This window comes from Thunnus albacares, chromosome 10, assembly GCF_914725855.1.
Source record: "Thunnus albacares chromosome 10, fThuAlb1.1, whole genome shotgun sequence".
Classification (NCBI taxonomy): Eukaryota; Metazoa; Chordata; class Actinopteri; order Scombriformes; family Scombridae; genus Thunnus; species Thunnus albacares.
In genome coordinates this window covers 29,398,288-29,423,600 of record NC_058115.1, presented here as the reverse complement: position 1 = coordinate 29,423,600, position 25,313 = coordinate 29,398,288, and the positions used below count along the sequence as shown (strand labels likewise).

The following is a 25,313-nucleotide window of genomic DNA, read 5'->3' as shown; positions in this document are numbered from 1 at the left end:
GTCCACTTTAAAGGATAAAGCTGGTGATATTATTGTCAGCAAATCCCATTAAAAGACCAAAACCAAAAATTAATGAACCCTACTAACAAGTATTGTCTATTTAGCCAAAGCCTGATATCTCTAAAACTATTATAAACACATTAATGAGCTGCACCTCACTGTAGTTTATTAGACTCAATCCTTCACACACCGTCCTGTTGCCGGAAATACTCACTAGAGAACCAAATGTGTATAAATCCGCCACTGAAAATAGTTCCCAACAGTGCTCTCTAGTATTTTATCTTATTCCTGTAGATACCTGGTTAAATTTAGACCACTTAACATGATAAAATGTGACATAATAATATATTTCAAGTAGCTACAGTGGAGCTTGACAGGTTTCAGTGATTTAAAAGGTTTGGTTTGGGTGCCAGGCCTGCAGAAACCAGGAGGGAGGGCTTCTTGGTAAATTGTTATTTGCATCAGAAATAGATCCGGCGAGGTTGAGGGAAACCAGGTGCAAAATAAAAACAAGTTACCACACATTTTGCATATATATTTGAATTACATTGAGATTTGTAATATGCCGAGAGATTGAAGAGAAAGCTGCTGTGGATCGACCAGATTCTGCTGCTCTGAATAAGACGTTTACACTTGTCTGCAGATTAGATTCAAATCAGACGACCAGCAAGGAGCAAGAAAAGAGTGAAAAGATCCACTTGCTCATTTTACAAGACAGAAAAGAAATGTGTGTGTGTGTGTGTGTGTGAGAAGAGACTGAAGAAGGTGGGAGAAACAGAGAGGGGATGAAGTTTCTTGCCAAAGAGCCGGGAGTGAAAAAACTCTCTGATCGTGGGAACTGTCTGCACAACAAGCTCGACTGAAACCAACACCGACCCAACAGGTAGCACCACCGCTCATAAAACACGCTGCGGCTTTTTACAGACTGTTGTGACAGTGTTTACATTGGCATCTGCTGCACACACACACACACACGCACACACACACATTCACAAAGTATGAACACAGTACTGCTGATTTAATGTGAGAACATCCACTTTGCTTACTCCTAAATTTAATCTTAATCCTAACTCTAATCTTCACTTTAACTCTGCAAAATCCTCACTTTAGAGGATTTTAATCTTGTGTAAATGCTTAAAAGGACATTTGAGCCTTATAAGTATAGAAATACAGCACACACACACACACACACACACACACAGTATTAGCGTCTGTTTCCGGGGCCTGAGGGTGTTTCCCTCTGTGCAGATGAATGTGAAAAAAAAAACAAGCATATTTGTTTATCGTGTGCACACCACACATACACACATACACACACATGCAGCTGGGTTGCTCAAGCCTCTGCTGAAAACACACATTATATCCCAGACCCTGACTCTCTGCACCTCGCTCATGAATCACCGTTTAAAGGTGCAGTGTGTAGAATTTAGTGGCATCTGGCAGAACAGACGAGGCAGAAATGTAAAATATTCATACGTATGTTTTTAATTAGCGTATAATCACCTGAAAATAAGAATAATTTGTTACATTAGAATGAGCCCTTTATATCTGCATAGAGAGCAGGTCTGAAACTAGAAGTTTATGTCTTGCGTCATTATGAAAATAACATTCTCACGTCATTTGACAACATTCTCTGTTACAATTTTAGCTATGAAGAAGGAATACTATCATTTCTGAGGTATTTTACATTTCCATTTTTGCATTTGGCAGATAGTTTTGTCCAAAATAACACATAAATGAGGTAAAATACAAGCCACAGCAGATCAAGCAGAAGCTTTCCATAAGGCTCACACTTTGTTTTTTGAGAAATAGCCAAAGAAAGATGCAGAAAAACCACCATATTAGGTGAGTAAGTCTTCACAGGAACAAGGTGCATCTCTGAGTCAGACATGGATTCCTGCTGACCGAGTTTGGTGACTCATTCCACCAACGAGGGACCTCCCGGTCATGTTCTTCATATTCCATACTGTAATTTTTCTATCTTGGTCTCTTCTGTACACACATGTATTACATCTCTGTCCTTCCTGGGAGAGGGATCCTTCCTCCGTTGCTCTTCCTGAGGTTTTTTTCCATTTTTTCCCTGTTAAAGATTCACAGATTGTAAAGCCCCCTGAGGCAAATTTGGGCTATAAATAAAAATTGACTTGATAGACCCTATTTTGTACAGTGACATGTTTGCTTGGTATTTCCTCCTCATACAGCACAACTTGTGTTTATGGAGACAGGTTCTGTTGATTGTTTATTTCTCAGAGTTTTCTGATATTTTCTACCGATTACCAATAAAAGCAAGCAAATAAAAGTTTACTTTCTCTGTAGCAAGAGAATTAAACATTAATTTGATTAGTTTGTATTGTGGAAAGAGCAGAAAGACAAATATTTTTCCAAATTTATATTCCAAAGTAACTGTACAGTGAAACCAACAGAGGAATATCGATTACTAATATTACAATCAACAAGTGAGGAGGTAAAAGGTCAGAGGTCACAAAGATCCCTGGCGGTGCGACAAATGTCCCTGCTCTCTGGCACGGATCACTCATGACAGAGGAAAGCTCTTCCTGGCTGTGTCTTCCTGTCTTCCTGTCCTCGAGTCACTCCCGCTGAAAGGATGATGTGAGTGTGCGACGGTTCGCCATAAGAGCCGTCGAGAGTGTGCGCAGAATTTGAATGCAGTCTGGTTTTGTTTGTTGCTAAGAGGACTCTGCGGAGCTGTGAGGAATCTGTCGTTTAGAAGCCGCCGGGCTCAGTTTGCATCACTTTCTGCAACCTGACTTTTTGTTCCACTTAATGTGACGTTGATCCGATCATCTGATCACCACTTTTTCCACCAACGGGGCAAAAAAATGATCTATTTTAGTTTCCTTAATTCTCACAAAGTCTTCCTCTGTGGTTTGTTATCTTTCAGTTTCTGCACCTCTGACTGTTTTTTTGTAATTTTTGTACAATTTTTGAGGCGATTCTCCCATTTCACCAACTCCAACTGTGCTGATTTTTAAAGTTTGGAGCTCCATATTTTTCATCTGACTATTTCCTCTGTTTCAGATCGTTTATATGAGCGAATAAACTGAAGTGAAACCTTATGGATGTCCTGGTTTTACCTCATCTTATACAGCATAAATGGTGGTTAATTAAGTAAATAGTGAGTTTGCGCAGTGAAGTCCAGGGAATTTATTGGTCCAACTGGTTTTAGTCCAAAACCACAGGAGCATCAGACTGAGCTCTGCTGGTGCCAGTTCCTCACTGCTCAGGGAATATTTACTAAGGGATTTTTGTTTGGAGAGAGTTCCTGTAACTCCACCCTGACACGGTTGTTTGCAGAGTTGCACCATGCACACGAAAAATTACACTACAGATAAAACAGATCATAAGAGGAATTCACTTCCAAAAGTGCAATCACATTCGGACAGCAGGTCTCAGTTCGGACATCATTCAGTAACTTAGTGTAAATCAGGGTGACTTTTAATCCAGAACAACGCTGGTTTATACAGTGTATCTACATTGTGCTAAACGTACTAAATGAAAGATGAGTGCTTGTTCCAGCAGTGCAGGATGATGCCATCAGCATGTCTTGGTCTGACTACTTCCTCTGTTTAGCAGAATGTGTGGGCTGACCGTACACATCCTGTGTGAGGGTGTTGGCACAAAACACACGTGACAACTGACTGTGAAGCAAAACAGTAAGTGAGCATCGAGACAGTAAACTTAACCACAGGAGTGCAAAGTCTGAGAGTAGAATGAGAAAGAGTGCACTTCTTAAAATAAATAAGTACTTGATGATTGATAAGATGCACTGACTGGAAGCTATTGATCCTTTAAAGAAGATCCACACTGTATCCTGACATTGATCTGTATTTTCACACAGATTGTGGATACAATAATAGCAACATATACACCAAAATACAATGCATACTGCAACTAACTCAAGTTTTTTTGCACTATAATTTGCATATTACATATATTTCGCACATTGGTGTACGGGTATATAAAGTATATATACCCATGTGTAACTGTATATTCCTTTTAATATAATATAGTTTTCCTTTTTTATTCCTTCTTTTAGTGCTTATATACTTTGATCTATTTTATTGTTTTATTCTATTCTAATTGAAAATATGAATGTGTTTTCTGTGCGTGTAGCATGGAGGGGGATTCAATTGCATTTCATTGTGCGATCCTGTATTGTATTATGACAAAACTGAACCTTGAACCTTAATCTGTCCATAAATCCTTTAAACTCTAAAATGACGGAAAATAGCGGAAAATGTTCATAACAATTTCCCAGAGCCCGATTTGACATTCAATTTACGATTGTAAAAAAAAAAGGGAAATGTAGCAAATCCTCACATTTATCAGCCCTGAAGAAGTATATTTAGTTTCTTACTTTATGTACCCTCCGTGCAGGCGGACAAAACAACAGGAACAGTTATAGTGACTCTTTCTTGCAACACATGTGAAGTGGTTGGTGGTAATAATGTGCAAGAGGAAATGTAGTAATGCGGTAGCAAAAGACACAGACTGTCAATGAAGTTTTACAATATTCATAAAATCTTTGAAAACCATCAAGACAGGAAATGCATTCAACATGTTTGTTTGGCCTAAAGGATACACGCTATTTGGTGAGAAACACAGATTGTAAACAAATGTGTTTTTCTAACAAGCTCCATGAACCAAACTGACTTTTTGTCACCGCCTGTTTACGTCTGACCAGATTTTCTGCTTCATTCGTGTTTATTTAGTCACTTTTTTTTTTTCCATCTTCTCCCCCAACCACCTCCTCCTCCCCTCTACCTCGCGGTCCCAGGTCACGATCGCAGCGAGCTAATCCCAGATTAGCCTCCCAGCAGGACGTGTGTTCAATCTCCTTTGATGTCTGGCTGGCCTCGAGCTGGGCCGCAAACCTGCACCGATCTAAAGCTCGAACCGGCTGCCACCGCCTGCAGGACGCCACATCGAATTACAGTACGGGGCCTCCGCTCCTGAACACATCAATTGAGACCACTTTTTATGTGACAGTATTGTAAATGGGATTACTGTGCCAAACTGAACCCCGGCGCCCTTTTGTTAACTAAACTGCAGCCAGATTGTGGTATTTTCAAAAGGTCGTGACCTCTAAAAAAGGGGAAAGAGCAGCTCCTGAGAGGCTTTGATCATTTTCTAACACTCAAACTGCACATGTATGCTCCTGAAGTGGCACTTTTTTTTAATTTTAAGAGTGACTGAATGTTCATGGTGCACACATCTGTCTGAACTCAGCAACTGAGAGGACAGCTTCAAACAGAGATGTAGAGGGCAACGGAGGCAATATTTACTTTTTAAAGTCCAAAATACACGCTGAATAAATCTGACCTCGCCATTGTGCAAAGATTCATACACACATGGTTGTGATATAACTGCAGAATCAATACAACTGCAGAGGAAAACCCACGTGGATCACTATATCATACTGCGGCTCAGGCGGAAAGCTGCTGGATCTGAGGTATCAGACAGAAAGCATGTTTTTGTTCCCGACATTACTCACTTTCTCTGCTCTGATTTTGCCAAAAAGATCCGACATTTAAACTCGTAGTACTTCATAAGTCATGAGATCACGATCCAAAATCTTAACATTTCATACACGTGGTTAAGATATCAAACGACAAGCCAGCAGAACTGCAAGGAAACAGACCGAACGATTCGGGCGTTGTCGCTCACATTCCTCTTCCAGATTGTTGAAACTGAGTTGGAATAAAGATATTAAAGCCTTCAATAATCTTTCAGCTTGGCTTTCTAACAATATAGTGATTCTATCATTTTTTACAGCTCATATAAATTTATATGATTAATTTAGAGTTAGTGACATGTAGGGTTCTTCTCTTTATGCTGATGAACTGCTTTACTGCAAATGAGCTAAAAACTATTCGGGCAAAAGCTTTATTACAGTTATTAGCTCAAAATAACTTGGAAAAACACTGCATATGAAAGTCTTTAGTCAGGTTGAACGCTTCTGTCAATAGAGCATCAAATGTCTGTCATGATCATCATCTACTGAAATATATTTTAGATTATTTCAGATCTGAAGGTTGATCAGAAACTGGATCAACACCGACTTGGCTGTGATGTCGAGGGGACGTTCAGGTTGACGAGACGTTTCTTCGGTTCCACTCCGGTTCTCGTGGAGGAACGTAGTCTTTGGAAAGCTGCTTCGGTGTTGCCAAGACTTCGACGCGATCGCTCGCTGTGGTTCTGCTCGCCGCCTTCGAAACCTGTTTACAAAATAAGGACATGAAATCAAGTTTGTTAAAGAGAAAATGAAGAAGAAGAAAACAGCAGCCTTGAAATCTGCTCATTGTATTATACGCTCACTTCCTGTTTAGGCACTTTTGACATTTTGTGTTATATAATGTATCAACCAACACAAAGAGCCAAAAACAAACTGCAGAAAAACAGATCATATGGAAAGACGGCCAATAAAAATCTGGAAATTGCATGTGAGCCGAGGATGCATCAAACAGTCATTTGGCTGAAGATGATTGGAAAATTTTAGCTAATTGAAGGAACTATTAATCAGTTTATGAGAGCTGCTTCCAACGGCTGGAAAATATCTTAATTGATTGTGTGATGACGAGCACACAGTCTAACTAATAATGTTTTATTCTCTGTTTTTAAGTTATAATTTTTAAAGAATGTTCCCCATAAATAATAACTTGACATTACTGAATTTTTAGTCTTATAATGTTATTTAATTGGCATCACTAAAATCCTTCATTGACAGATTTCAAAATATTTGCAGTCGGTGCTCTCACGCTCCAGATGGACTCTTCTGGGCGTCCGAGCTCGGAGCAGACGTTGCTCTCCTTCAGTCGGGGAAGTGACAGCTGGGCCAGTCGCTGAGAGATTTGGGTTGTTCTGGAAGTGAAGGAAACGATGGAAGCAACGCTCTGTGGAACGAACAGATGGAGGAATTTCAGATTTCATTACGATGCTACACGGTCTGTCAAGGTCAACTTAGACTTTCAGTCATTAGTTATTTGAAGAATGGAGTGAAACATCCCAGAACTGGATTTTGGAAGATCTGGTTTGGTTTTTTATGTGTGATGCAGAACTGCTAAAAACAACAATCACATTCAAAGTAGGGTGTTCCAATAATGATTTCTCATTATTTATTAATCTACTGATTATATAATTGATTACTCATGTGGTCTGTAAAATATAACCATCACAAGTTCCCAGAGGCCATGTTCAAATTTATTTGAACTCTAACATTGTCATATTTGTAATTTTAGATTGTCTTGCCTGAAATTGCTCCTTGAGGGCCGAATAACAGCCCAAAACCCAAAGATAATCAGTTTATCATCAGTGAGGAGTGTAAAAAAACAGAAAATACTCACATTTGGGAAGCTGGAACCAGTACATTTTTGTGTAAAAAATTGCACGATTGATTATTTGATCATGAAAATCAGTTCCAATTAATTTCCTGTTGATCAACTAATCAACTAATAGTTGCAGCTCTGATTCAAAGTGTGACTTATTCTTGATCTTTAGGTCTAAAATGGTATAAAATAGTTCAATTCAATTCAAAATACTTAATTTGGATAATTTGAGGAAAATGAGTTTTTAAACACAAGTACATATGGACAATTAATTTACACATAAAACATCTTTACAATGTGACAAAGTTAGAAAGAGTCGATATACACAAAGATTAATGGCAGTCAAAACAATACCCAACACTACAAAGTCAAAGTCTATCCATCTATATGCAGGTAATTTATAGGCAATGTAGCTGCTTGAGACAACAAAACAAACCTTCACGGTGTCTTTAAAACTCTATTTAAAGGACCAGTATGTAGAATTTAGTGGCATCTAGTGGTGAGGTTGTAGATTGCACCCTTCACCTTCACCCTCCCCTTTCAAGCATGTAGGAGCAGCGTAAGATGGCCGCGAAAAATGCAAAAGTCCCTCTCTAGAACCAGCGTTTGGTTTGTCTGTTCTGGGCTACTGTAGAAACATGGCGGTGCAACATGGCGGCCTCCATGGAAGAGGATCCGCTCCCTATGTAGACACAAAGGGCTCATTTATGGAAACACAACAATTCTTATTTTCAGGTGATTATAAACTAATTAAAACATACTTATGACTATTATATTCCATTTCTGCCAATAGATCCCTCTAAATCTTAGACACTGGTCCTTTAATAAAGCAAACAGTGCTAAATGAACATGTTAGCCAACATAACATTGCATTGCATGTGAGTTTTCTCTCTGTGACTGCCTTGCAAAATGTGTGGTTGATCCCTTTCCTGCACTGCAATGTCTAAGTGAAATATTTAAGGATCTTAACCTCTCTGTTGCTCTGGAAGTCTGGATGGTTCAGTTTGGGGTTGGAGAGCTGAAGCAGTCGCGGTGTGATCACAGCAGTTTTCACTCTAGGATCCACGTGCCAAATAGGACAGTTATTCTCACACTGAGGCATGTGAGGAGGCCTGTGGGACCCGAAAGAAAAGAATCCTGTAAATATGCTGCAATAAATAAACATCTGAAAAAGCCCTTTGTATTGAGATGTGAGGGGGGGTTTTCTTACATGAACAGAATTCTCCAAAACAGAGCTGAGATTTCAGTCACTTCTCATGGAAACTTTTACATTTCTTGAATGAAGAGAAATGATAGTTGCACCAAGACTGCAACTAAAGATTATTTTTTATTATCTATTAATCTGTAGATTGTCTCCATTAATCATTTTGTCTATAAAATTATTTCTTAGAGCCCAAGGTAACATCTTCAAATGTCTTGTTTTGTATGACAAACAGTCCAGAACTCAAAGATATTCAGTTTATTGTAATGTACGACAAAGAAAATCATCAAATCATCACATTGGAGAAGCTGCAACCAGGAAATTTTGGCACATTTTTGTTTTCCGTCAATAGATTAATCAATTAATCGACTAATTGTTGCAGCTCTACACAGCATTGTTACAATTGACAATACAAACAACACAATATATCTCATCGGGGGGTGTGTAGACTTGTTCTCGTCAATATGTGGGTGTATGTGTATTATTTAAAGAACCATATTATTATAGAGGATGCATTTTATTCCCTCTTCAACATAAATTTAGTTACATGCTTAAAATGTCATTGGATGCAAGTACAGTAATAATTTTGTCAGACTAGGCACTTTTTTCTCCAAACACCACACGTCTACTTTAGGATATAAAGATATCTGATTATTATTATCATCTGCCATATGGGTCATGCTGCCTTGTGTTTTGTCTGGTCTGTATTTTTTTGTTTTGGCGCAACAACATGAGAGGATTACATTTTGGCTGTCTGTGATTGTTATTCCTCATACAGAGAATTAGAGCAGCGATAAATCAAACCAATCTTTATAATTACAAAAGCAAACATGTATTTTGTGTAAGAAATTCAGAAATGCAACAACCCTGGATGGATCTCTCCTCCATGCCCAACAACATGTTCTGCCGCTGTGGTCAGGATGTATAAAAAGACTTCCGTGGCTGTCTGCGAGCGTCCCAGGGGTCCTGAACTTTGGACAATGAGCTCTATTGTCTGCTCTCCTCGCTCTCCCACAGTCTGACACTGAAATAACAGATGTCCAAACGCTGGCTTCCTCGCGCAGCATGGAGACGTTAGTGTTGGAGCTGAGCCTCAGCTTGGCCTTCTCATATTTATCATTATGATATGTTTCATTCTGCTGCAATTTAACTCTCTAGACTTTGGTTCGTATGTGGACCCCTGAGGGAGGATTAAAGCTTTCGAGTTTGGAGTCATAAATCTGCCAAAACACCACAACTGGTGGCAGTGAGGTCTGCTGAGGAGCGTTATGTGGAAATAATCTTTAAAACAGATATTTAAAAAGACTTTGTTGTGGTTCTGGTCTATATACTGTACACTATCCAACACTATATTACTTATTTGGTGTAAGAGGACCCAGTGTTTTCTTTCCTATTCATTTAATCATCTTGTGATCTCAGGACCCCTTAAGCAAACGATTCATATATCAAAATTGTTAAACCTACAATAATTGATTATTTGGCCACTTGGGGGCAGTGGAAACAAGCTGTAAACACAACATTGTCATATTATCACCTTTTAAATTCATATGATGAACTTGTTAGCAAATAATTGTTTATTTACACATCAAGCAGACTTGCACCAACATTAGTGTTCATTTGGAGTCACATTTCTAGTGAATATAAGTTCAATATTCACTCTGTTTTGGTCTCCACTAACTCCTGAGAGAAATATCTGGCTCTTTATCTGCTAAATGCACCGCTATGTTCACCAGCTAGTTGCTAACTTTTTGCTGTTTGGCACTGAGCAGGTAATGTCAGTGGGTTTTCTCTGAAAACAGCTGCCTGCTGTGGCTGAAAGCAACGCTAATACGCTAATAATCACTGGCCATAAAACCAAAAACTAATGACCTGAAAGATGCTAAAATGCTCAATACAAGTGACCCTTTTCACATTATACAGTCATTTGATCCATTTTTATCACAAAAATATTGATTAAAGCCACTTGGAGTGTTTTTGTTTTGGACGATTGATCAACTAATCGTTTCAGCACCAGTTAGACTAGTTAGCTGGTGTCAAAGTGTCTAGAACAACACACTCAACAATAGTAAACAATCTAAATCTCATTTAAAAAAAAACAAAAGTCATTAAATTAACTGTATCCACTGAGTTACATTGCAGTGGCCAAGCTGCAGGTTTATAAAGTCAACCAGCTGTTCACAGTCTGAGCTGCAGAAGACCTAAAAAACCTCCAATATGGCCACCAGAAGGGATGTTAAATCAAGTCATAACTCTCCCTGTAAGCACTGATTTGGTAAATTATAGACTTTTAGATTAAAATTGTGAAAAATTTGGTTGAAAAGTTCAAGTTTTGTCTGCTTTATAACCACTGAAATGTGGTGTTTATATGCAACCCAGATGTCTAGAAAACTTAAAAGGCTTACTGGGAGGGTTTCCTGGTAGCCATGCTGGAGGTATTTAGCAGTTATGCTCTTGTGTGGCTCAACTGCCCAACACAACAGAGTAGATATGGTTATACTGGGTCTGTTTTTGTGCTGAGAATTGAGCATCTCAACACTAATAGTTCAAATTTTCAGGTAAGATACTGTATAGCTGTAAACACAGCTACTGTAAGTTAAGTTACTATAAGTAGAAGGCAGGTTGGGTTTCTTTGGTTCTGCTCAGACCTCATGTTACTGGTTGTGTTTGATGTGTAATGAGGCTTTTACCCCGCTTCCTGGGAGCTACAGTCGCTGGTTTTAGGTGTTGACAAGCGGACAATGTGTTTGTATTGGGACGCTTTGGAGGAAGGACGCCGGGTCTTCCTGAAGAAGCTCCCCTCCTCCTCCTCCTCCTCCTCCTCCTTCCTGCAGGAAAATGGAAGCTATTACCAGATCCATTATACGCTGTGTTGTGTGTCGGAGACAAAAGAATGTCTCCAGCCAGTGGGAGGGAAGACGGGGGAGGGAGGAGGGGGGAGGGGGGATGCAGAACAATGGATAAGTATCAGTGCACGGCTGATGATGACGCAGGTAAGAGTGGAAAATCATCTGCATTCACAAAACAATTAAACTTTGTTAAACAATTAGTTGAGACTGGGGACTGATATGTGTCCAAGGTCAAATGCTCCCAGCTTTATTCTGACTTATTGTTTCCTCAAAGCAATCATTCAAATAAGTAGTCCAATGTGTGATATTAAGGAAATGTTTTGACTCTGCAAAATCATTCCTAAGTGATATTAAAGGTTAATTAAGGCTTTTGTTATTTTACATTTATCATATTGTCATGAAATCCCACAAAAAGACCAAAACCAACAAGGAATTGATGCTCTTAACAAGTATCGTCCGTAGTTTAGTCCTGTTGCCAGAAATTCTCACAAGAGCACCAAATGTGTGCTAATCTGCCGCTGAAAGTAGACAAAAATATAAAACAACACTTTATACTCTAATGACTAAAGTGTTTGATTTCAGTCGAGAGCTGAGTTATACAGTTTGTATCAATATAATATAATGAGACGAGATATCATCTGGGATTTAGTTGTTGCAGTATCATCAAGCTTAAAACATGTTTTCTGCTCTACAATCTGACTTGCTGAGTGAAATGAACAGTTAATAAATGTACCTGCTTTAATATAAGACTGCAACTAATGATCGTTTTCATTCATATATTATATTAATCGATATTATTCTATTTTTTCAGTTAATCAATTTTGTGTTCAGTCAATAAAATGTCAGAAAATGCAAACGACAATGTTTGGTCAAATCAACAATTAGAAATCCAAAGATGATCAATTCACAGTATTATAGAATATGGACAAATTGTTATTGATTAACTTTCTGCCAATGTAGTTATTGATTAATGATCTAATTGTTTCAACACTAGAATTTTGGTTATAGTTATATCACCATATAACATAAATATTTCAGCTCCAGCTGAATAAAACAAACAGTTAATGATTGTATTAACCTCATAACTAACATTTTATCATATCATCCACACCAAGGTTAGATGAGATAAAAAATTTGTTCCAAACTATCAGACAATTAATGGATTAAAAAAAAAAATTAATCAATAATTTTTCAAGCAAAAGCATCAAGTATTCTCCGGTTCCAGCTCCTCATATGTGAACATTTTCTGCTTCTCTGTATTTTATATCACTGCAAATTAAGCATCTTTGAGTTTTTCACCGTTAGTCAGACACAAAGAACAACGAAGACGTTAAATTGCGACGACTGTCTTTCACCGCTGACATGTTAAAAAACAAAAGACTGACAGATTAAACAAGAAAATAATCTGCAGACTAATCGAGAAATAATCTGCAGATTAATCAAAAATGACCAGCAGGTGCAGGCTCATATTTAATGAAAGCAGCAGCTGCCATTCCTTAAATTTTGCTACACTTTTGATACTGAGGTAGCATCAGAGATATGGCGATAACTGATTATGTGTTTAAAGACGTAGTTCAGCAGGGCCAGTGTGTGTTTTTGTACAATGTATTTTCCAGATAATCAGATTAAAAATGAACAAGAAGGACTAGACTTCTTGACTGCAGCAGTCTAATTATCAGATATAACAGACCTTCAAATACATTAATCACAATCTAAATGTAGTATTTAATAAAGCTAATATGTATCTAGCACTGTAAAGCAACAGTGTCCTCTCACAGCTCTTTAAACTGTAAATCTCTGATGAACATCCTGCTTCCAACCAAGCAGCAGGTGATTGCTGTCATCTTCAATTACGGTATTATTTGTTCTGGGAGCTGCACTTCCTGTGAGGGCGTCTGATTGAATTAAACCGCATGTTGCTGCGCTTTAAATCTGACAGCCGAGGAGGGAGAAACAACAAACAATATCAAAATAGCAAAAGCCTTGAGAGCTGTAACTACTCTCCTGTCACATCTCTTCCATCACTAATTGAGCCTGACAGCTCTCAGGGATCCTCGCCTCTGCTCAGGATGCAGCTGGCATCAGTCCTGCACATCTCTTCACAGTCTGCATTTCCTAAATCAACTCTGTGCCAAAGAGCATCAGAAGGAAAAAAGCCTTCAAAGTCCATTACCCTTCAGTTTTGCAAACATTTCCACTAATAGGTTGACGCAGCACAACATAAAAAGCTTGTATACAGCGCCCTGCGGCATCAACACAGACAGCTCTCTCTCTCTCTCTCTCTCTCTCATGCTTTTTTGATAGAGTCATCAATAATGTTCCGGGTGCAAACAGGCTGCAGTTACCTCCGGTGGTCCTCCCTTGCTGAGAAGTCTCTTTTGTGCTTGGCCAGGTATTGGATTCTTGCACTTGGAACAGCTCCGAGCGCTGAAGCAGACAAAGGCCATATCGGCTCCTGGTTGCCCCAGCTCAGCCTCCCACTAATCAATAAAAAAAGTATCCAATAAGAAGCTGCGAGGGCGAAAAAAAGTTGGTGTAGAAAGCAGAATAAATACTTTCCAATTGGGCAATTACACCATGAAAGAATGATACTTTCAATCAAATGTGGCCTCCGGTCATTTTTCTATTGTTTTGCCTGTTTAACCTCACAGTCAGAACGTGCCAGACATCTGTCTCTAATTATGCAATTTAGAGAAATTACACTCAAGGAAGGAAACACTGACCGCAGAGGCTCCTGGATTCTTGGAGTCTATTTCACACTGGATCAATGAACAAACATGCAATTTCATATGATGTAACAGCTGGAAGAGAACTTGTCCTGAAAATGCTTAAAATGTTTACAGACTATAAATGAACAGAGGCGATTTGTAGTTTCTGCTCGTCTTGTGGTAGGTGATATTTCTTGCGGTATCAAAAAAAAAAAAAAGGTTTGTTTATACTGATGTAAGAAAAAAAATCTGATTTTAATCAAGAGGAAGAATCTAGTATGCAGCTACTCACCAAGGAGTCGTGGCCCAAACTGTTTTTGAGGTTTTGTGCTGCGAAAGCTCCAAGATTCTGCTGAAAAGACATTTATAAAAAAAAACACAAATCAGCATTAAATACGATGTGTATTTCAGGGACTTTGGACCGAGGGAACATCCAATCACTCTGCGTTGTCCAAAAACTTGTCTTACTCTTCAGCTGTACACTCCAAACCTCATCGTAGCCACTAATCAAAGACATTATATACTGTTAAAGTTCATCTGCATGTCATCCAATTTCATTACTGTGGTTTTTTTTTATATTGCAGTGATGCCTCAAAGATAAATTTGACTTTTGTAGCTTGGAATTTCAGGCTTTTTAAATCATTTTCTTTATTCCACAGTGACCCCTCAAGGAAATATACAGGAAAATAAAAGAAGTAGGGAGATATCAACACTTGTAGTCCAGTAATGAGCAAATATAGTGCAGACTTTATCTAGCTCGATGCCACAACTATCAGATGAGCTTCATCAGCACCACCTGTCATGTTCCAAATATGTTCATTTATCCATCACTTTTAAATATCTGTTCACATACCTGCTGAAAACTGCATAAATACCCACTGGGGTGCAACACAAGTATCCCTGGTCGGGAATTGTGCAAATATTTGTGCAAAAGAAAGAAGAAATACTGAAATCTAGTAGTGCAACATTGTGTGTACTATTTTTTTTTAATTTAAGTGTCATAAACCCAGAAAATGTCCAGCTCACAAGACATTTACATCACCTACAGAAGAAAGAAAAACACATGGAAAGCCAGCTGATAGAACTTTATATACATGAGTCAAACATGTTATATCAGATTTATTTGATTTATTAATTTATTGAATGGGACAGTGTGCAGTTTGAAACATTAAAGATGCACTGCACCAGAGCTAGCTTGAAGCTAATTTGCATCTGTAGTCCCCAAACTTACCCAAATATAAACAATACACTCATACTTTGATGGCAACTATCCAACAATAAGTAAGTTATGTCAAACGCTATGTATGTAAACATCTACTGTAATCTAAACAATACACAGTAATATATTAGAGTATATGCAGACTACAGCAATAATACACTAGTAAAAAGTAAATAAACAAATATACAGATGAGCAAACAAATACATCTTTCAATTGTTACTTAAATCAGCTGTTATCTGAACAATCTTAGCGTGATTGCTTAACTTTTTAATGTTTGTTACAGTATCTGCATCTGAAAAACAAATAAAATAAAAAATATAAATAAAAATGAAATGACTTTACCTGTTTGATGGACCAAATCTGGACTGAATCCCTGCAAGAATCAACAACAAAAGACATGAAAACATTAAACTACAAATATTTAAAGACCGTGTTGCACATGAGAATTGTTAAACTCACCTTGTTTTCCAGACACCATCTCAACTTGCAGCAGTAAACTGGATGTGTCGGCTCGCTGCCCGTCGATGGTGTCACACTAATCTGCCGCTGTTGCCATGGAGCCGGGAGTCCTTAGCAACCTACTCCACACCTGAGGACTCCTTGAAACTGGAGTCAGCTGCTCGCTCCATCCATCTTTGCTGTCTCAAGACTTCCGACGCAGGATGTTAAAAGGAAAATGATACATTGAGGTCAGCGGGGAGGGCGGCTGCTGCGGTATTTCTGGAGAGCTGGCGTGTTTGGATCAGATTCCAAATATAAACGTGCTTTGATGGTGTGACGACAGAGTAAATGTCAGGAGCTATGTTAGGAAGAGGCTATTTCCTCACGTGAGGAGTCAGTCCGCCTTCACAGATAAGATGTTATTATTAGTTTTATCCCTATAAACATGGCGCTGCATAGTATCCTGATGGATAAAGAGACTTCATCAAAATGAAAACACGACAATAATTTACTGAAAACAATTTATTTAAATGTGAAAAAACTGTATAACAATCTGTGAAGAATCTGTTCACACAATACTGTATGTTGGATATGTTTTGGTGTCAGAATAAAGCTATGAATTTTGTGAATGAACTTTTTTAAAAATATGCTGTTTGAAATCTTTACATTCCTCATATATTGTTCAAATGAAGCCTTTTGTACATCTTGACCTTTATCCCACAGTGCAGACAGAAAGTATTAAACAGATTTCACCAAACTAAACTGTATTAAGACAAAAATAATAACAGCAAACAGCTCATGAAGCTAATCTAAAAGACATAAAACACATCTGGTTTATATTCCCTTTGAAGATAAATTCAATGACCTTTTTAAGATAAAGAAAAAAAAAAAACATGTAACAATGAACTTGTATCATAAAAGTGTTTTTTAAGCCAAACAGTAACACTCCTGAAGCAAGAAAGACTTTGAGTAGTGTTAAGGTTCAGTAACTCGATGTCTTATCAATGATAAAAGTAGCTTCACCACTGTTCCTGCATCAATAAACAGCTGTTTTATTTAGACATTAAATAGTTTTGGTTTACTGTTGAAACTCTTCTCGTGTGTCAACAGGTTCCACTAGTTTTTATTAAAGCTGCTCTCAGCATGTTGGCGGCCCCAAATGGCAGAAACAGGTCACTGTTTGAAAAAATTTAAATACCCAAAAAATTGTGTAACGTACCATCTGTAATCTGAACACAGCACAGAGATGTCTTTTTAGTTTTACTTTGACATCTTAATTGGTAACTTCCTGTGAGCGGAGATACGACAGCTTTAATAAGAACAAAGTGTTTAAAATCTAACAGATGTTTATCGAGCGGGTATGACAGCCTCGGTTTGAATTCTAAGTTGATAGAATGAGTTTATTATTTTCCCATTAAAATCTTGCCAAGTACAGCTCTGAGTCTTTATCTTGAAGTGTTAAAGATAAAGAATCTGTGAATCATGACACACAAACAACCTTTCGTACTGTATGACGGTGGTTTTACATATATATTTTTTTTTGTTTACAATATCACAAGACAGTAAAATTTAGAAAATAGGTATTTCTATGATGCTAAAACTCATCACTGGTGATAAAACTGTACGCAGCAGATGGCCTGAGTGACTCTAACAGCCTGAAGTAAATCCACAGTGATTTTGTACCATCTGACAACCTGGAGGCAGCTCCGACCTGAGCTGCTCCTACAGTTGTTTATCATCATCATCATCATCATCATCATCATCTGCAGCGCTACATGACATTAGCAGCACACAGAAACAGTCACCAGTGAAAAGCCTTGTAAACTAAAAAGCATTTATAACTCGTCCCCCACTGGGACAAAAAAAAAAAAAACCTTTGGTGAAGATAAAAGAACAATAAAATTTGGTAAGAATGTCCTGAAGGCCACCGATTTAAATAAAAAGGAGTTTCTGACAGAACATCAAATGCAAAGAAACATTTAAACGAGACGGAGCACATCAGCTATACTGTACGGAAGACGATTAGGGCCACATGTGAGAAATTTATTTGAGTTCTGAGTTTAAAGTCAGAGTTCGGACATTTCTGAAATTAAACTTTATTCTCAGAAATCTGACTTTAAACTCAGAACTCAGTGACCTTAATCCTCCTCCGTAATACGTGTCACATGATGGTGAAACACAAATTTAAAGTCAGTGAGGTTTAACATTTTCAAGCTCAGAGAAGTAGTTTTATAATCCCAAAACTGTTACATATTAGAAAAAAAAAAAAAGTTGTTTTAATTATTTTCTCACAAATAAATAAGAGTTTCAGCCAACCTGGTGTAGTGAAAACACAGTAAAGTGAAAAAGTGCAAAGAGCCGATTAAACGTTATCAAAAGCACAGGATTTAAGTGACGAACGCTAACGGACCGAGGATTTAACGGAGGCCGGCGGGTTTTAATTGCCGTCACAAACCATCTGGATGATCAGGTCCCGAGCGTCCTGAACGCCTGAGCTCAGCTCCGTCTCTCCCTTCTTCACATGGGTGCCGATGAGGAACAGCTTACGGTCTCCGACCTCGGACAGGGACAGAGCCTCATGGAGGTCGGTGATGCTGCAGGCTCCCGGAAGATCCTGGAAACACGAGCCAAACACGAGGAGACATGTGGACAGAATTATTACTATTATCCTCTCACTGCATCCAAAAACACAGCCGAGGACACTTTAGAGTTTATCTTTTCAGATACTGGACAGAACTGAAAACTGAAATGAAACTACCTTCTTTGTATTTTCAGATAATGAAAATAAAGCTTCTTTTTTTGTTTTGTCCTTCAAACAAGACTTGGACTGTAAAGAACCTGCTCAGTTTTGTCTGAATTTGAAGCATTTGAACAAACTAAATTCCAATTAAACTGCTTTTACTACAAAAAATGTAAAATATATATAAATTACATGAATAAAACGACATGATGTGTACAATTTGTGGACAATCCTGGTGATAACAGGTTGCAATCATGTTTTAAATTTTAGTTGTGAGGCTTTTGTTTACATTTGGATCACAAACTTCTGAACTGAACGAGAAAATCTCATCTGAACACTGACTGAAACGTCTCTAATAATAAACCAGAGGACAGGAAGCCTGCAGGCTTTTGCTAGAGGACAGTCTGGAGTGTTTCCTGTCATGCTCACCTGTTTGTTGGCCAGCACCATTAAAGGCAGGCGGGGGTCAGAGGCCAGCAGCTCATGTAAATGCTTCTTAGTGACGGGGAAGAGCTGCGGATCGGAGGAGTCGACCACAAACACCAGCAGCAGAGCTTTGGACAGGTACCTCTGCCAGTACGGCCGCAGCTCCTCTTTACCTCCGACTGACAGACAGACGACAGACAGACAGACGGCTGTGACACTGACTCACTGCTGGATGTTCAGAGAGAGGTTCACACCAAAAAAAAAGAATCACTAATCGCTAAACGACATGTCTGAAACTACTCAAAATGTACTGAAATATGGATTTACAGTTGTATTTGTTTCTAGAGTTTACAGCTACTAGTGGTGAGTGACATAATGTTATATGTTTACTGTAAATAAATGATAATTGACAATTTGTACATCTGATGATGTTTGCTGAAAATCTGCTGGAGTTGAATGAGCAACATGAATCAGAGGGGTTTATGGGATATGTAGTTAATCAACAACTATTATAATAATGTATTAATCCTTTCTGAGTCATTTATCTGCTTCCACCTTTTCTAGTATAGAGATTTTCCACTTTCTTTGTCTTGTATGACTAATAAACTGAACAGCATGACATGTAACCACAATGACCCTGATTTGGTTGTGAACCTTTGTCACATGTTAAATAAAGACCGGATCTAGACTCACTTTCTAGGAACTCGATGTGCATGTCCTCTCTGTTGATGGAGACGGCGTTGAAGCCCTGCGTCGGCTCCATGTCCTGGTCCAGGCAGCCGGTGGCCAAACAGTGCAGCAGGCTGGTTTTACCGGCTCCGTCCAGACCCAGAACCAGCACCTGTGTCCCCCCTGACACCGCAGGCCTGGACTGCAGCACCACACACACCAGGACCAGTACACAGAAGATTAGGGTTGCACTAACATGAAGCAGCTGTACAAAAACTTTGACTAAATGATAGTCTAAAAACTAAAAAATACAATTAAGGAGTAAATGAACTTCTTGTACTCTGTAGATCTGAAACAGATACTTGATTCATTGATTAGTAGACAAGTAATCAGCAATAATTATGATAATCAATTAACTGTTAATGACAATTATCAGCACAAACATTCCCTTGTTCAGCTTCTCAAATGTCGTCATTTGCTGCTCTTTTCTTTATTAGATCATTGTAAATTATTTGGCTTTTGGACTGTTTGTGTGACAACAGTTGAACGATTCATCAAGACAATAATTAATAGATCATGAAAATGATCATTAGCTGCAGCCCTAAAACAGACATTAATTAACAACACTAATTCAACTAAGACTGAAACCAGAAGACATGTTGTTTGTTTTCTGTCCAAAACCCAAAGAGATTCAGTTTTCTATCACAGAAAACTTGACTAAATTGTTGCTGATTAATTTTCTGTCCATTGACTAATTGATTAATTGACTGACTTACAGCCTTACAAAAAACAGACATGCAGTATTAAACTATGATAGAAAATTTTACAACTGGCGAAGTCTCATGAACCAGCTATGAACTGAATTACTACTTTTAATTTACTGTATATCTAATTTTGTAAGTGACGTCCTACATTTCCCAGAATGCTTTACATCAACCCACAGTGAGCTTGCCTGAACTTGAGCCAGGCTGATGTATCCAAAGATATTAGCTCTGTATGATATATATGCCAATGTGTCAGTATATATATATATATATATATATATATATATATATATATATATATGGATACTGAGATTGGGCTTACCCTGAGATTATCCTATTATCATTATTATTATTATTGTCATTATGGAAGAGATGATTTGGGGCAAATTGGTTTTAACTAATTGCATTATTCATTGTTGGTATATACACTGATGTAGCTGCTGTTTATATTATAGATTGTGTCCATCTTTGATGATGAGAGGTGTTTTCTAATTGGATCAACACATACAGACTGTGGGACTGATTGTCTGACAGCTCATGCTCCCTGATTAGCTTCACCTGAGCAGGTGTTGGTTTTATCTGCCTTATTTGTTCCTCAGCTTTACTTGAAGGTCTAAGGACCGAAACGTTGTATCTTTAATAAAGTCTATTGCTAGTAAAAGGTCAGTATGAGGAACTTCTCTCTTCTCTTACCTGTGAACATTTCCTCCTGCGCACCTAACTACAAGCAACTGAGGGTGTGCACGAGCCTTTACAATTAAGATTTGAGGGTTTAAAAATGTGTATCTGCTTCATCTCCTGCATACTTTTAGTTGATATCTCTAAGGTGAAGTGGCAACAACATGCTCCCAGTTTGCACATTTTCCTCGCATTTGATATTTTAGTGAGAACATTTTGACATATTTGTGACGCCAACAACGGTTTCCAGGCAGGTGTGTCCGGTAAAGTTAACGGGTTTTTTTTTTTTTTTATACCTCTGATGTTTTCTGCGCTTCAGCAGCGACAACAGGCGCCGCCGCAGCTTCCTCTCTCCTCCCCTCTTCCTTCCCTTCTCCCTTCTCTCTGGCACTTTTCCCGACTTGCTCCGGCCGACTTTCAGACTTCTTCTTCCCAGAGGAGGACGCGTACTTCCAGATAACAAATGCGACTCCGCCCGCAAGAACGACGGAGGCGCCGAAGACACCGGCTTCCCTCATCCCGAACATGGTGTTCAAATCAGCCGTCATCCGGTTGTTTTTTTTCTTCTTAACTGCCGCTTTTTATCCGTCGGTTTCCGCCATTATCCGAGTTGTAGTGAAGGTTTAACTTTGTTCCCTCTGCTTGTCCTTCTCCTCTTCTCAACAAGTGGATTAACAGCCAGACAGGAAGCTCAGGAGGAACTTCTCTAAACGATGTTTCCGGGCAGGTTTTTGTTTATGCGGTGTTCAGTCTGACCACTAGAGGACGCCATTACTGCTACGGGTTTATTATTATTATCATTATTACTATTATTATTTATTTTCTCTTTATTGACTACATGAATGAACATGATGCCTCAAACAACACATAAGAAATAGAAAAGAAATGAAATAAAAACAAAAATGATAAAAAGAAATAAAAATAATGAATAAAAATAAATACATGAAATAAATAAAACAACAGTACAGAGTTAAAGGCGCGGTGTGTAAGATTTAGTGCCCCTTTCCTCCTTTTCCAAGCATGTAGGAGAAGCTATGGTTGCCGCAAAACTTGTGAAAAATGCGAAAGGCCCTTTCTAGAGCCAGTGTTTGGTTTGTCTGTTCTGGGCTACTGTAGAAACATGGCGGTGCAACACGACAACCTCCATGGAAGAGGACCTGCTCCCATTACGGGCCCATTCTAGGTTAATGAAAACACAATGATTCTTATTTTCAGGTGATTATACACTAATTAAAACTTATTTGTGAATATTATATTCCATCTCTGCCAAGTTTGTTCCACTAGATGCCACTAAATTCTACACATTGCACCTTTAAATGAAGGTTATATGCTTATATCTCACTAACAGCATTACCACTAATGAAAATCTATAGTTAATACAATGCAAATTGATGAAAGGAATACTACACCAGAGATAAAATTCATAAATTCTATCCAAATTCCTCTTAACTGTGTATGAAGTGTTGCTTATGTTTTCCTCCTTTGTTTATAAGAAGCTCATTTTAATACACTGGAAAAAAAAAACAGAGAGCCCTACTTTACAGATATGGAAAGAATTGATGAGACATTATTTAATCATAGAAAAGACATTGTCAGAAGATAACAATAAAACAAAGCAGTTCAACAAGGTATGGAGGTACATTTATAATGCCCTATAAGACTTAAAAAGAACACAGGACAGAGAACGTATGTGAAGTGTGTGTGTGTGTTTTATGTTTGTAGAGGGTAGGGGGTCAGGATGAGAGGTTATGTGTTACATGTAAGATGAATTATACTTCATGCGTGGGCCTTTCAGGTTGTATAAAATATCATCACCAAAGACCTCTTGGCTTCTTTTTTTTAACCATACAGTAGCTATAATTGTCTAGTTATTAGGTAAGAATGAATATTAACTGTCTTACAAGAATTTTCTACACAATTCTCAAATTCACATTAAACTAAAGCTATGTTGTTGTATTTGACATTGTCTCTTATCTTAAATTATGATTAAAATTCATTTCAAAATATTTTGGGGGAAATAATCACTGTAAAGGGGGAAAAAAAACACCAAAACCAATATTAACTCAAAAAGCATTGATTCTTCATCAGCGCATCTGTGGTCTGCATAAAGCTTGGGATTTAAACTGTGATAAGCACTGTGCTGCAAACAGGAAGTGTCACAGAAGATACTACGTAGAATTTATCACGTGAAAAATATCCTTCATACATTTATAGTTTATAGGTATGATTTTTGTGGATTGATCAATAATCCCACATCATAATTTTACAGTATTTGGACCTTTTGTAACTGTCAAGATTTTTTTTATACATTTGGTTGTTTTTTTTGGGGGGGGGGGTTGATTTTTTTGTTACTCTGTTATTTGTGATTCAGATTTTATTTTATTATAAATTAGTTGTATTGTCATAAAACAGAGAGCAAATGCTAGTTCAGTGATGAAAGACAAGGAAGTCCAGCGTTTAAAGCCAAACCTTCTCCCAGTGAAAAAAGGAGACAATTTATTAACCAGCCAATCTATTTATTAACAAATTAAATATCAATACAACAACTGAACAGACACATAACATTCATAAGTGAAAAATCATCAATTTCTGATTTAAACAAACTTGGTTAAAGAACAAAAGCAACAGACTAAACTAACTTCTAACTCAAATGGACTTTAAGTGCCTCTTCCTCGCTTCTCTTCATGGCTTGAAGGGTGCTACCTGGTTGGTCCTCTTCACCGGCACCCTCTCCTGCTCAGGAGCACTCAGGAGCCAAGCCTGGAGCTTGCTCTCCTCCTGCATCTTCCCGAGGTTCTTCCAGGTCCGGGCCCGTAGTGAAGGAGGCCTCCTGCGCTGCAGAGTGGCCGTCTCCTGAACCTGCTCTGCCCCTGAGCTGGAGGAGTCCACTGTCTCGGCCTGCCGGTGCCTTCGGGACTTGGACGCCTCCTGGAAGTTGCTGTAGCTCTTCTGCTTGATGGAGGACAGGAGCCTGGCTCTGCTGCTTGGCTCGACCTCAGATGGTTTCTCCTCCTCCTCCTCATCCTCATCATCATTGTCTTTGTTATGCTTTGAGAAAGTCTTCTCCTGCCAAGTGATGAACTCCGACACACAGTCTCTCAGCCGGGTGGCAAAGTCTTCATGTGTCATGGTGGCCTGGCGGCTGACCTCCTCGGTGGCCTCCTTCATCTTCTTATAGAGGCTCTGGATGTTGGTCAGCTCCTCCAGCGTCTCTGCAGAGATGAGCTCCTGGACTGCTGTGCTCCTCCCCAGAAACTCTGCACACACAGCCTCCTTCTTTGGTTTTCTCTGCTTTTGGAAGGTGAGAACATGTGGCATGGCGGTGTAGTCTATGGCCTTGCTTACAACAAGCTTCTGATATATGTAAAGCACATCATGGTGCCCAGAGTCCACACAGTCTTTGAGAAACTTCTGAACCTGACCCCAGTCCTTCAGAGCCAGTCTGATCCTGACAGGTGGTATGGCCAGTTGAGTGTGGTAAAAACCAAACATCAGATACAAACCTCCCACTCGGATCTGGTAGCTGTACGGCGGCAGGAAGTACTTCATCGCTGTGGCCAACGTTATCCTGCAAAACCTCTTCATTTCACCCATACTGGTGATGCCTCTGAAGACATCTGAGAAGCCCATCTGCCTCCAGATAGCTGAAAACTCCACATATCTCACCGAGTCAGTCTGCTGGAAACGAGCCAGGAGTTCCTCCACGTCTTCTGTCAGAGGCTGGTCGAAGAAATCCGAGTAAATAGGCGGCGAACGAGGCATCCTGTCCACAAAACAGACCTTCAAATTGCAAGATTAAAAGTCTTAAATTGCTTGACAGAAGTCCAAAGGTGCTCTGCACATAATCACAGCAGGTGAGGATGCTTTTGGCAAATTACGTGGGCGTGGTCGATTATGACAAATAACCAATCAAGCAAAACTCATCAAAACTGCTGCTACAGCAATTTAAACTATATATTTTTTTACTCTTGTATGCTACTACAGATCTCCACATGGGTCATATGGATGAGAAGTTTTGAATTAAAAATTAATGTGCACCAATTAATAAACTATAAAAAGGGAAAACCTCAAAATACCTCCATATGACCCACCTGCCTACAGAATCAAGATTTTGGGTTTAAACTGATTTAAAATGATTAATTTACACCTTTAACTTAGTGAAGGCTTATGTCATGTAACATACATCCTATATGCTGCACATAATGGACTAAAAATCAGGACATTGTGTGCAGAATAAAACAATATTCATACAAACTAATGTCTCAACTCATTCA

At 38.6% G+C, this 25,313-nt stretch overlaps 3 protein-coding genes across 7 annotated transcripts; all 3 read right to left on the bottom strand.

Annotated features, from left to right (window-relative positions):
- Positions 1-4,569: 4,569 nt before the first annotated feature.
- LOC122989853 (testicular haploid expressed gene protein-like) lies at positions 4,570-16,075 on the bottom strand. Of its 4 annotated transcripts, none has more exons than XM_044362872.1 (8): positions 15,781-16,074; positions 15,664-15,694; positions 14,394-14,453; positions 13,739-13,873; positions 11,235-11,372; positions 8,317-8,458; positions 6,780-6,914; positions 4,570-6,239 (listed from the first exon to the last, which is right to left on the bottom strand). In XM_044362872.1, exons 1-8 carry the CDS (start codon positions 15,797-15,799, stop codon positions 6,108-6,110), a joined length of 792 nt encoding a protein of 263 aa, XP_044218807.1. In that variant the 5' UTR covers positions 15,800-16,074; the 3' UTR covers positions 4,570-6,107. The 4 variants fall into 4 exon arrangements, with proteins under 4 accessions (XP_044218807.1, XP_044218808.1, XP_044218810.1 ...); XM_044362873.1 differs by having other exon boundaries at positions 14,394-14,450; XM_044362875.1 differs by lacking the exon at positions 11,235-11,372 and having other exon boundaries at positions 14,394-14,450; positions 15,781-16,075.
- arl9 (ADP-ribosylation factor-like 9) lies at positions 10,039-21,772 on the bottom strand. Of its 2 annotated transcripts, XR_006405180.1 has the most exons (5): positions 21,336-21,772; positions 19,622-19,799; positions 18,932-19,107; positions 17,605-18,376; positions 10,039-10,052 (listed from the first exon to the last, which is right to left on the bottom strand). XR_006405180.1 is itself a non-coding variant. In XM_044362876.1 (4 exons), the coding sequence occupies exons 1-4, from the start codon at positions 21,585-21,587 to the stop codon at positions 18,200-18,202; spliced, it is 783 nt and encodes a 260-aa protein (XP_044218811.1). In that variant the 5' UTR covers positions 21,588-21,772; the 3' UTR covers positions 16,270-18,199. The 2 variants fall into 2 exon arrangements, 1 of the variants encoding a protein (XP_044218811.1); XM_044362876.1 differs by lacking the exon at positions 10,039-10,052 and having other exon boundaries at positions 16,270-18,376.
- Positions 21,773-23,498: 1,726 nt separating this feature from the next.
- On the bottom strand, positions 23,499-24,905 carry LOC122989852 (snRNA-activating protein complex subunit 1-like). Its single transcript, XM_044362871.1, has one exon. It carries the CDS (start codon positions 24,799-24,801, stop codon positions 23,722-23,724), a length of 1,080 nt encoding a protein of 359 aa, XP_044218806.1. The 5' UTR covers positions 24,802-24,905; the 3' UTR covers positions 23,499-23,721.
- Positions 24,906-25,313: the final 408 nt, after the last annotated feature.

What these genes read in the sequence shown, in the direction of transcription:
- LOC122989853 (XM_044362872.1), bottom strand. An exon ending in AGATTTGGTCCATCAAACAG is followed by an intron (nt 14,454 to 15,663) that starts GTAAAGTCATTT and finishes ATGTCTTTTCAG; the next exon opens with CAGAATCTTGGAGCTTTCGC. An exon ending in CAGAAGAGTCCATCTGGAGC is followed by an intron (nt 6,240 to 6,779) that starts GTGAGAGCACCG and finishes TTTTGTAAACAG; the next exon opens with GTTTCGAAGGCGGCGAGCAG.
- LOC122989852 (XM_044362871.1), bottom strand. Translation starts at nt 24,801, where the DNA reads ATGCCTCGTTCGCCGCCTATTTACTCGGATTTCTTCGACCAGCCTCTG.
- arl9 (XM_044362876.1), bottom strand. Translation starts at nt 21,587, where the DNA reads ATGACGGCTGATTTGAACACCATGTTCGGGATGAGGGAAGCCGGTGTC. An exon ending in AAGCGCAGAAAACATCAGAG is followed by an intron (nt 19,800 to 21,335) that starts GTATAAAAAAAA and finishes GTGGTGCTGCAG; the next exon opens with TCCAGGCCTGCGGTGTCAGG. An exon ending in TGGTGCTGGCCAACAAACAG is followed by an intron (nt 18,377 to 18,931) that starts GTGAGCATGACA and finishes TCGTGTTTCCAG; the next exon opens with GATCTTCCGGGAGCCTGCAG.